We start from the raw sequence: 11,754 nt of genomic DNA on the forward strand, positions 1-11,754 counted from the left end.
TTAGCTTGTTAACTCCTTGCCTGCCGGTTTTTTTTTTTTTTTTTTTTTTTTTTTTTTTTTTTTTTTTTTTTTTGCCAGCCATCACTAAGCCTGGATATTTGAACTTTTTGCCTTGTGTTGGTGATGAACTATGCTGCACAGGCCACTAACTCCCTTGCCGATACTACCCTTTGTGGCTAACTGCGCACGCTAGTAGGATGATTAGCTAAGAGCAAGGAAGTTTATGGTAATAGAACAGATTTTTCCATCATTTGGAAAATTGTTAGCTTATAATTACATTAAAATTTTATTCAATATTCATAAAAAGACCAAAACTAGGATAAAAACTCTTCCACACTGATTTCATAGGGCAATATCCACAGCTACAGGAGAAGCCCATCAAGCGAAACTGAGGGCAACGTGGCCCTCTTCAGGCCCCTCACCAGCAGTCACTGTAACAGCTAGTGTCCTAAGGCTGCGCTACTTTGTCCTGCCTCTTCCCTCTGCTCTTTAGTTTAGCATTGTTCTCTAAGATGCTGAGCGGGAACACACACACAGGTGCTGACAGGTCAGGCAGACCTATGCCAGAAGCCTGGCTCTGCTGGCTGGGAGACTTTTCCAAAGGCATCATACAATGTCGGTAATGAGGTCTGCCTCAGGAGTGCTACTCAACAGATACAACCTGTTTCCTGCAGGAGAGGAGGACAGAGTATTTTACTCTCTGACATACCATTATCAGATCAGACCTACCCCAAACACTCAACTAGCAGAAGACTTCAACCTCTCTCTTACTCCACTTTCTTAGTATAATAATCCACTTGAGTCCTAAGCGTGTAAGTAGGAACTGTGAAATGTAAACAAGGAAACAAGTAGACAGAATGAATACTACGTGTGACAAAGCTGCGACTTACACAGAATAGCTGCACAAAATATTAAAACATTTAAAGAGACTTAACGTAGAAATAAGCTATTTTAATCAAGCAAAACCAAATTTAGTCATTATTTCTAAAAATAAAATTAGACTTTTTGACCCTTAACATCTGCATTTAATAGTATCTCCTAACCAAAATACAGATGCTAGATCAGCAAGTTACAATAAATCTTGTACAGCATACAGTATGTTCACTGTTTACACTTACTTTAATTCTAGTTGGTCATTATGTACTCAATGCATACTTCAACGTCACTCATAATAAAATTTTCACAATTAACAAAAAATGCGACAAGGTTGTCTTAAAACGGCTCTGCTATAAATTGTATAGAATATACAGAATTACAAAGTCAAGTATTTTTTATCAAAATATACACCCCTCCCTGAAACTAACACAAGCTATCAACATTTTAAATGAATAATACAATTATAGAAAATATTTGTAAAATTACTTTTTCATGTATAAATATTCTGCCATATTTACTTTGGTCTAGAATTATCAGCATACAAGTCCACTTAAAAAATATCCACATATAAGGGCTGGGAGACATCACTACACGTAATAATTTTGCATTTGTAGTTAAATCAAAATAACTAAGATATGTAATTAATTGGTTCATAGTCCTAACAGAAAACAAATGAATGGATCACAAGGTTGCTTATCAATATTCTATTTACCAATTTAAAGGTGATTTTCATAAGCCCTTTGTGACTATTTCCTTAACAGAACCCTAAAGGATGGTGCAGGTGTACATATATACAACATATAAAATGAAGTTGAGTTTGTTTGCATTTTCCCATTTTTCTCTACTATATAATACTGTATGGAAGTGAAAATTGATAAACAAAAGATAAAGGCAGATAAAATATCGGGGTTACTTAACAGCAAAGTACTATGATATAAGAAGGTCAACTTGAAGCATGTCCTTTTCTGGGTGTGTAATGTTTTCTGGCCTGCCCAAAACCTACTATGTTTTCTTCACAGAGACATCACTACACATGGTGAGAGAATCTGGAGTCCTTTGAGCTACTTCTTCATGATAACCTTCCAACCTTGGGTGACCTTGCGCTTCCATCTATCAGATCCAATGAGCATGCACGGCTGCTGGTCAGCCTGGAGCTGAGTTCGGAATTTTGCTCATAGTGGTGACCAAAGAATAGGAATGTATTCTCTCGGCCTCCTATCCTGGCAGTTTTAAAAGAATCACGTGTTCCAGCTTTCCAGGAACCTAGTCCACAAGACAGACTACCCTGTGGGGCAATCATATTTTCTGAGCACAATGTTCCTTCTGGGTCAGTTAAATGAACATTAAAAACCTTAAGTCTTTAGTAAGGGGACTAGATGTCTGCAAACATGAAGACAAAGCACTTGGCTTTCATCTATGTTTCTGAGCGATGTAAGTAAAGGGCAGTACCTTGCCTACCTCCCTGAGCCCCCAAGATCAAAGCTACTGCGCCAGGCAAGGAAGATCATCACCTGCTCTTGCCAACTCAAGTCAATGTGTGTGTGTGTGTGTGTGTGTGTGTGTGTGTGTGTGTTTGTCATCCTTTTGTTTTCTATCAGTATGCACGTGTGAGCTGCATAATCTCCAAGACAGGCTAGAACTGTAGGGATCAGGCTTTCTGTCACTTTCAAGTTCCAGGAAATTTATCACCAATTGTGTGCCTCGCAATAAATCTCTCAGACACTCCTTCAGTGGAATGGGATTTGCCAAATTTATTTGAACCCTTAAATCTGTCTAAAACTCCATATTGATGGCCTTGAGATAGTGGAAGACTGCAGAGTTTCAGAAGAATCTGACCCTTCTTCGTTGCAAAAGTATTATACGGCACAGAGTAAATTCTGGGAAGGTTTTTGCTCAGAGATAAGGCATGACCCATGTTTTCTGTGACTGGAGACCAGTTCTAAGAACAGCTTGCCATATTTCAAGAGAACAGCACAGCATTCCATCTAAAAGCATACACATGCTCTTAAATCACATTCAAAATGCTTTCTACTGATTTTTACACCAGTTTTCATTATTTGCAGGTCTATTGCTTATAATTCTCTACAAGGGATATGAACAGTTAAAAGTTATAGTGATTTATATATGTATTTTACAAGGTTTATGTTGCAGAAAAGTAGTTCTAGATAATGTATGAATGTCCTACTTTAGGGTTACTCATTACACACATATTTTCAATGACACTGTTAAGTATTTCATATGTATCCATTAATTTAAACACATTTTAATAGTGCAGAAGCCAGATGGAAATAAATACTGTCATAGCTCATTTACCGTATTACACATTTCGAAGATGCCATCGTTGTATCTGACCCTTATTTTCTCCAGTGACTAAAGACAGTTCAGCAGCCAGCAATCAGCATTTACTAGAAAGTTTTAAATTAGGCTAAAATTAAACTCCTCTTTTGCACTGGTAGAAATACCACAGCTAAGAACTTTCACAAGATATTCACAACATACTTGGGAAACTGGAAGATTTAGCTGTTTTGATTTGCGCACTCCTCATGAAGTTAGTGCTACAACCCAAAGTAGGTTCTTTTTCTGGAGTTTTCACACATGAAATCTTTTAAAAAACATTTCACTCCTTCATGACTTTTAGGTGGACAAAACAAAACCTGAAAAAAACACAGAAAGAAAAACCCCACCAATTCATCTTTTGAAGGTTTTTTCGTTTTTTTTTTTTTTTTTTTCTATTGCCACTCAAAGGGTATTTTCAACAATGGTCTGTACATTATCCTTTTGGTCATTGTCTTCGGAATCAACAAAATGTTGATTCTCTGCAGGATTTGAATTCTCGTGGCACATGTCACTGGTTTTCTCCTGCTGACTTGGGTTTTTGAATAAGTGTTTCTTTTGGTGCATTCCAAGGGCAGCAGCTGTTTTGCAAATTTTGGGGCACTGGAAGCAAGCAAAGCCTTTCCCATTATGCTCCCGAATATGCCTCTGCTCATGATTCCTTTTTGTGGAGAGATACAAAAAACTCTGAAAACAGAACTGACAGTGGTAACGCTTCTCCCCAGTGTGGATTCTTTCGTGGATTTTGAGGGTCTCGTTCAATGTGAATGCCTTGTTGCAGTACTGGCAGATGAACTCCTTCACGCCCAGGTGGATGCGCTCGTGCTTCTGTAAGTTGCCTTGTACTGAAAAGCACCGTCCGCAGGTCTTGCACTGGTACGGTTTCTCTCCAGTGTGACACCTCATGTGCATTTTGAGTGTGGAAGGACTCTGGAATTGCTTGGCACAGAGCTCGCAGATGTGAGGCTTGGAAGTGAGATGCCGGTGGGGCCTGCCCAGGTTTCCAGCTCCTGATATTTTGTCTCCATCGCAGAGTTCACACTGCAGTTTAGGCATCTCTTTATTTTCTTCTTCCTCAAAGGCCTTGTCTGGAGGTGGCTTACCAATAGCGCAGTCCAATTCTGCTGGGTATTTACACTTACCGCTTGGGCTCTTACTCCCATGTTCTTTCTTCCAGTTGCCTTTTCTCATTTTTCTCAACTGTCTGGATTTCTTTTTGGGCTTGTAGTTGTAGTAAGGACGCCATGGCTTATCCGTGGAATCCTGATCGCTTGCGTCATCAAATACTTCACTCATCTCCACGCACTCAGACTGGCAAAGTTCAAGTGGGCTTTCTCTGTGGGTTTCTGGGTCACTTACCTGGGGCACTGTCTCTTCCTGTGTTTGATACTTGGGTCTTCTTCCCCTTTTGTAAAACAGTTTAGATCCCAGAATATGCCTTTTCACAATGGCTTCATTCCCAATTTTCACTGTTATTTGGCAAAGGGGTGCAACGTTGCTATTTGTGGAGGTTCCAGGAAGAGCAGGTTTTGCAATATAAGTTTCAATTTTACTGGTTTCTTCAACTGTATTTGTGGCTTTGCTTAATGATCCCCCAGGATCAGCAACGTATTTTGATTCCTCTGGAATTTCTGCTTTGTTACATGGAATAGTTTTCTTTTTCTCCTTACCGCTTTTGGGTCTGCTTGCTAACCTACCCACTTTATCCATTTCAGGCTTGCTGTCCTCTTTCAGGGACTGACTGACAGCTGAGTCTGCAGGGGCTCTGTGGCTGCTGCTGGCCATGGCAGCAACGGCATTGCTATGCATTATCACGGATGAGAACTGGCTACTGTGCACAATGACCGAGGGTGCTGAGCCGCTGTAGCTGATCACGGAGGCCGAGTTCTCGCTGCCATTACTCAAGGATGGTACAGGCCCATCTCCTGCATGGAGGTCAGAGTTGACAGCGTTTTCAGTGGAAGAGACTGATACCTCAGTTGAATAGAAGTTACTGTCTAGGTCAGTCTTCATTGTTTCCTCTCGCCATTTGGTGCCCTCTGCATTTTGTACACTGGCAGAAGTCGGTATGTCCTGACACGCAGAGGCTTCTAATGGGATGGCTGGGCTGTTTGTCAAGGCGTTTACACTAGTTTGGAAATTCAGTGCAGATAATTCAGAACTGCATGGATTCTGAACAATGTAGGTACCGGGTACAGACTCACTTATGTGCGTGTTTTCTCGAGCATTTTCATAAGACGAATTGCGGTAACTCTTATAAGGAGCTCTCTTGCATTTCATAGGCAGTAGCCGATAAAGCTTATATGGATAGACAGTAGGTTTCAAGCCTCCGTTTGCTGTCTTTTTGTTAATGGAAAGCCTATGATCTATGGCATGGAAAGACTTCTGATGATTTTTTAGTATATAGTAGGTCATAAAAGTTTCGAGACAGAAAATGCACTGGTACCGCCTTTCGCCTGTATGCCAAATTTCATGTCTTGTCCTGTACTCAGCCAATGCAAACACTTTGTTGCAATAATGGCAAGGATATGTTCTTCTCCAGGAGTGGACATTTGCGTGTCTCCGGAGGCTGGATAAAGTCACATAACTACGTTTGCACACAACACAACTGTAGAGCATTTGCCCATTCACAAATTTAACCATGTGATCCGCATCTGGCAAAGTACTTCCTGTACTAGAAAATTCACCAATCCTATTCTCAGATAGTAAAGGTTCTGGGCCTGTAATGGGACCACCATTTTGTCCAATGGTAGGATAATTTTCTAAAAAGTGTTGGTTTCCTCCAGGAATGGGCAAGTGGCTTGACCTCATACAGATCTGTTCATGCCGATCCAATCGGTTCAGGGTGGTGAACTGTTTGTTGCAGTACTTGCACACTAATGGCTCCTGCGTTGGCTTGTGAAGCTGCATGTGGGCGCTGAGCAGAGCACTGCTGTCGAAGGATTTGGAGCAACAGCTACAATTATAAACGAGAGGCGGGACCTCTGCTCCTGGTGGCCCAGGAATACTGGAAGCTTGGTTTTCATCTTCCCTGGAAAAACGGACAGCTCCCTCGTTGCTGGGAGATTTTGAATGAGGGAGAACTGTGGCTGGCTGGGGACTTCTTTCTTGATTAATCTCTGGGTTGGTTACTGGAGGGGGTGGTATGTTTTCTGCTGCTGAATCAGAATCCTGGGGTAAGGAATAGGTCTTTGGTTTTCGGCATGTTTTCGGTTTGGTGGCAAGAGCTTCCCCATTTTCTTTACCTGTTTTCCCAGGTGAACTGTTATCCTGTTCCTGGGCAGGCTGACTTCTGTAAGCCTCAGTGATGGATGAAACTGCGTAGGAGTGCTCGGCGAGCGTGCGCACAGGCTCAGCCTCGTGGCAGACATCGGTCCTCTCCAGGCAAAGGCCGGTTGTTCTCATGGAGTCAGAGACTTTTTTGAAACTTGCCCTCAAGTCCAGTGGAGAGAACATGTTATTACTATTTTCTGTTTCAATGATGGAAAATGCATTTGTGATCCTTGGCCCATTCATGATGGCTGGCTCTTCATGCCTTTTTTCATTTTTTTCTTCTTTAACCACTCCCTTTTCAGTAATGCAGAACACATAGGGACCTGGAGAATTTGAGAAGTTACGGTCAGTGAGGTCTTCCAAAAACGATATTCCCAGCTTTTTCCCTGCAGCTGCCAGATCAGTGACTGTTTCCTGTCTCTTGACGACAACTGTGGAGCTGTAGATATAATTAAGTATTTCCGTAAACACTTCAGCTTTGAGATCATCCAGCTCCAGGACATGGCTGGAAATACAGATTGTATGGCTCCAGAAGATGTTTTTGAAATAAAGGCTGGAAGCGGCCAGGACATTGCTGTGGGCTTTAAATTTGGTGTCTTCCACAATGATAGTAACATCACATAAAATGCCCCGAATGCGCTGCTCATTTAAGATGGAGAGCACGGTGTCGCTGTGGAAGTCATCCTTGAGGTCCCTGGAAAGGGACATGACTGTCATCTGAAACAAAAGGAGAGAAATGATCAGAGTCCCTCCCACAGGGGCTTCTTTCTTTCTAGACTATATGCAACTAATGAGAAAAAAATTGTTATAAAAATTCAGGTTTTTAATTTCATTCCATTGTTGTACCCAAGATTTGGAGTCAACATTGGAATAGGTTAAATCTTTTCATTTCCAGCCTATTCCTCATGCCATCCTATTAGCTGTAGTTGGAAATCCTCCCAGAAAACTTTCCCCACCAAAAAAAAAAAAAAAAAAAAAAAAAAAAGCTGTAACTATAAATACACATCCAAATTGGGGGTGTGTGTTTTTTCCAAATATTAAGGGGTCTCAATATCACTGAAGGGTGCGGTATTGAACCCCAGGGTTGGGCAAAGTCATGTACTGCTATAAACCTAACTCTTTTCAAAGGTAATGTTTACAAAGTGTTCCAAATATAATTCGTGAGGCAAGAAAAAAAAATCTTTTAGAAAGTCATCCCCACTTAGAGGTCCCTGTGTGTGAAGGTATTACATGCTCAGAGCAACAGCAAGCAGGGAAGAAGCCACTCCTTTGCGGCAAGCATCGCTGTCTGTGTGACTGAGTCTGACCACCAGGGGCACCCTGCCTCTCTATTCTAGCGAATCTGATGGGGCCTTTTCTGATTTCCCTTTCGCTATTGCCAAAGTAGTCTACGGTTTTCAAAAAGAATTCTGTGAGGTCCTGAAGGCAGACTAGAAGGAGACAAAGCACAATACCAGGAAAGTATTTTTTTTTTATGTCTACAATAATGTGTCTCATGACAGATTCCTACATTAGAGCATTTTAAAGGAACAGTGGTTCTTGGTCTGGTCTGAGGATTTCATCTTTGTCCTTCTCTACATATGTTACTCCTGCATATGGCACACACGCATGCATGCACACATACACACACATGGTGACAGGAAAAATCTCATCTGACTCTGTATACTGTGAGCCTGGGATTGGCAGAGACTACTAAGTGATATTCTACCAAAGGATCATACTTACAAGAAGAAAACATATGGTACATGGGGACCGGTGATGAACTGAAATACCCTGAAATGTATGCCTTTCATTCAAAAGGCTAAAACTCATTATTTTTACTTTCCATTCCTGCACTTAATAACAAAGCATCTCTCTCTGGTATGTCCTGTAGGTGCTGACTCCAGAAAGTCATGTAGCTTGAGGATATGTCTTTAACTGTGGGTGACAATGACATTCTAGTGCTGGAGAACAGTAGTTAGCTCGTGGCATTTATTCAGTTAGAAAAAGCAGATGGCCACACAAAGATCTCTCATTACCTTTTTGTAAAGCTGCTATTATATTATTATAAGCTAGGACAATTATGTTATCAAACCTTCCTCAATCAATCATCCGATTGATAAATTCTTGTATCAAATTCACCACTAGGAAGAAGTACTTTTCTACTCACAAAGTCTTCAATTCAGATAATAAAAACAATATTGTCATCGCATTTCTCTTAATTCTTGAGACAAGGACATTGAGAACTAACTTTTGTCAAGTTGCAGCCACTGTTAGCTTAGGTTTCTAATCTTATTCTCATTCACTCACTCTGTCTCTCTGTCTCTGTCTCTGTCTGTCTCTGTCTGTCTCTGTCTGTCTCTGTCTGTCTGTCTCTCTCTCTCTCTCTCGTACCAGGGAATGAACTCAGGACCTCATGTTTGCCAGGCAGGCACTTATGCCACTGAACTATCTCCCTGGCTTAGTTTGGGTTTCTGATGCAACCATTATCTTACTTTAAGGTGAGTTCTATCCTTGTTTACCCTGTCTTTTAAAGGCAATTTTCCATGAATCTTTCCCAGACTCATGGAACATTATTTTTATAGGTAAAAATGAAATTCAAGTAAGTGGGATTGCTATGGTTCCCCTCACGCCCCCATCCTTGCCTGGAATCCATACCCACAGCCATCTTTGCTGATGTCACCTTTGTCTTCCCTGAGGTCCCTATAGGAATCATTTTGTCCACTGCCTCACATATTCTTATGTTGTTTGGCTTCTCTGAAGTCCATATTGTATTTCAATTCTTTTATGCATCTTTTTTTTTTAAATTTTTATTTTATTTTATTTTTTTAAATTTTATTTATTTGTGTGTGTGTGTGTGTGTGTGTGTGTGTGTGTGTGTGTGTGTGTGTGTGTGTGTGTGGCAGCTCAGCCCACCAGGGGGGCGGGCTGGCTGGCATGTGGTGCTGGGGGATTGAACCGCGGTCCCTATGCTGTGCTTTGCTAAGCTTGTTCTAAGTAGGTGCTTTAGACCACTGAGCCATCTCACCAGCCCCATCTTTTATGCATCTTGACTATATTGTTTCTTTTCTGACAAAGCACATGCTGAGTGGTTCAAAATGGTGGCTTTCATCTTGGTTTAGGTCTGTGTGGATGCCATCTATTTCATTTTTTTAAGTCTAAGAAACTACTCTTCTTCCAAAATATTCTCCAGGGCCTCTCCCAGTTGGCCTACTTCCATTTGAGAACACAGTCATGGGGAGACTAGCGCCAGGACACCTATGGAGAGTACAATGCAGGGATGCGCATGTCCTCTATAAAAATGGGGTAGTATGTACACACAGCCTATGCATGTCTTCTTCATGCTTTAAATCATCTCTAAACTATACCTAATCTAATATAAATGCTATAAACATAGCTATTATACTATATTGTTTAGGGAATGACAAGAAAAAAATCTGTATACGTTCTGTACAGATGTCATTTTTTCCAAACATTTTCAAGCACTGGTTAGTTGGACCCACAGATATACAACCTACAGATACCAAGGGCCTGCTGTATAGTATTTCATATTTGGCTAAAAATACTGTCAAATGTCCTGGTTTAGAATGATTATAGACAAAGCCCCTCCTGCTTCTGCAGACTCTCTCATCTTCTCTCATGTGGTTCAGCTAGAGGTTAGCGAAAGGCCAGCTCTAACATTTAATAAAATCACTGTCATGCTTAGAGCTAGAATTAATATAATATCATTATATGTTATTAAAATATTCTTATGATTTTAGAAAAATCCATGTCCAACATCTTTCAGAGGAGGATCTCTGTGTGGTAGAAGTCCTGTGAAGTCACAGTTATTAATTACCACTTTGTTTTCTTGACACATGTGAAAAACACTTCATTCTTCTACTTCAGATACAGTATGTTGACACAGAATGTGGTCAGGTGTGGTGCTTGGGAGCTAAAGATACAGAAAGGAGGGAAGCAGGGCTCCTTTTCCAAGGAACACAGAGTTGAGTGCAGAAAGACAACTACCAATTAGTGACTAGAATTGAGGATGGTAGGTCTCCCTTCAGTACAAGTGACAGATGATTAAGTGACAATGTACTTAAAGGGGCCCTTGATTACCTGGCATCAATGAGCACACAAAAGGGGTTTGAGCAGGATGCTCTAATCAGAAGGACTACTACGGGCAAAACCAACCAAAGGTGGCAGAGGGTAGAGTACCTTCAGGAGGCAGTGTGCTTGGAGCAAGGAAACCTGGGTGCAGGAGCCCAACTACCGGGCCATTCCAGTAGTTCAGATCAGAGGGAGCCCCCAACAGGCAGCACAGAGCCTGGGGAAGCGCTCATCACCCTGGACAATGCTGGCTGAGAGGTGGGATGGGGTGGTGATGGGTGATGGCTGCCTCAACTCAAAATTGATTTTAATGCTTATAAAAAATACTTATTGAAGGACTGCTAGAATGCCCCCAGCTAGGCAGTCTTGCTCTTCTGGGCCTTCTAGTTTTTGGTTCACACCATCATTATAGCACACAGCATTGTGCATTTGTTCCCATAACTTTCTGATAAGCTCCTTATCTTCAGAGACAGTCTTACTCATCTTACTCCATCTTACCTGTTCTCTGCATAATATGTCATTGATGACACTGATGATGAGCAAAGATGAGCTGACTCTTTAGACCTTGAGCAGTAATGGCTTAAATTACATATTGTGCTTATAATGTTTCCTGATTTAGAACCTTAAAGATCAGACCTGAAGGAACCCAAATTCTATTCCAGAGCGAAAACGAAATCCTAGGAAAAAAGAACTCTTGTCCATTTATTTTCCAGCATCTTAACTTGGCAGTATTATTTTAAAATTTTTATTTATGTATTTATTTATTTTTGGAGACAGGGTCTCACTGTGGAGTTCAGGCCTTGAACTCATTACATAGCCCAGGCTGGCCTTGAACCCACAGTGATCCTCCTGCCTTAGCCTCCCCAGTGCAACCACACCTGGCAACCTAGAAGCTTTTCAAGTATGTTCCCTGCACCTTGGAGTGTCCTAAGACCCTTTTCTAGGTTCACGAAATCAAAGCTATTTTATAATATTAAGGTATTGTTTTCTTTTAAAAAAAATTGGGCTGGGGAGATGGCTCAATGGAATAAGCGCTTCCCTGGCAAGTGCAAGGGCCTGAGTTCGATCCCCAGTTCTGCAAAAAAAAAAAAAAAATTATGTTGGGGCTGGTGAGATGGCTCAGTGGTCTAGAGCACCTAATTGGAGCAAGCTTGGCAGAGCACAGGGACCACGGTTCAATCCTCCAGCACCACATGCCAG

The 11,754-nt window shown here is 41.3% G+C and overlaps 1 protein-coding gene across 1 annotated transcript in view; it reads right to left on the reverse strand.

Annotated features, from left to right (window-relative positions):
* Nucleotides 1-3,608: 3,608 nt before the first annotated feature.
* Nucleotides 3,609-11,754, reverse strand: part of Zbtb38 (zinc finger and BTB domain containing 38) — a 75,117-nt gene continuing 66,971 nt past the window's right edge. The window contains exon 5 of the mRNA XM_023712934.1: nt 3,609-7,200. Within this exon, the coding sequence (XP_023568702.1) occupies nt 3,616-7,200 (3,585 nt within the window). The 3' untranslated portion in view covers nt 3,609-3,615. The remainder of the gene's footprint in view (nt 7,201-11,754) is intronic.

This window comes from Octodon degus, unplaced genomic scaffold, assembly GCF_000260255.1.
Source record: "Octodon degus isolate 3935 unplaced genomic scaffold, OctDeg1.0 scaffold00028, whole genome shotgun sequence".
Lineage (NCBI taxonomy): Eukaryota > Metazoa > Chordata > Mammalia > Rodentia > Octodontidae > Octodon > Octodon degus.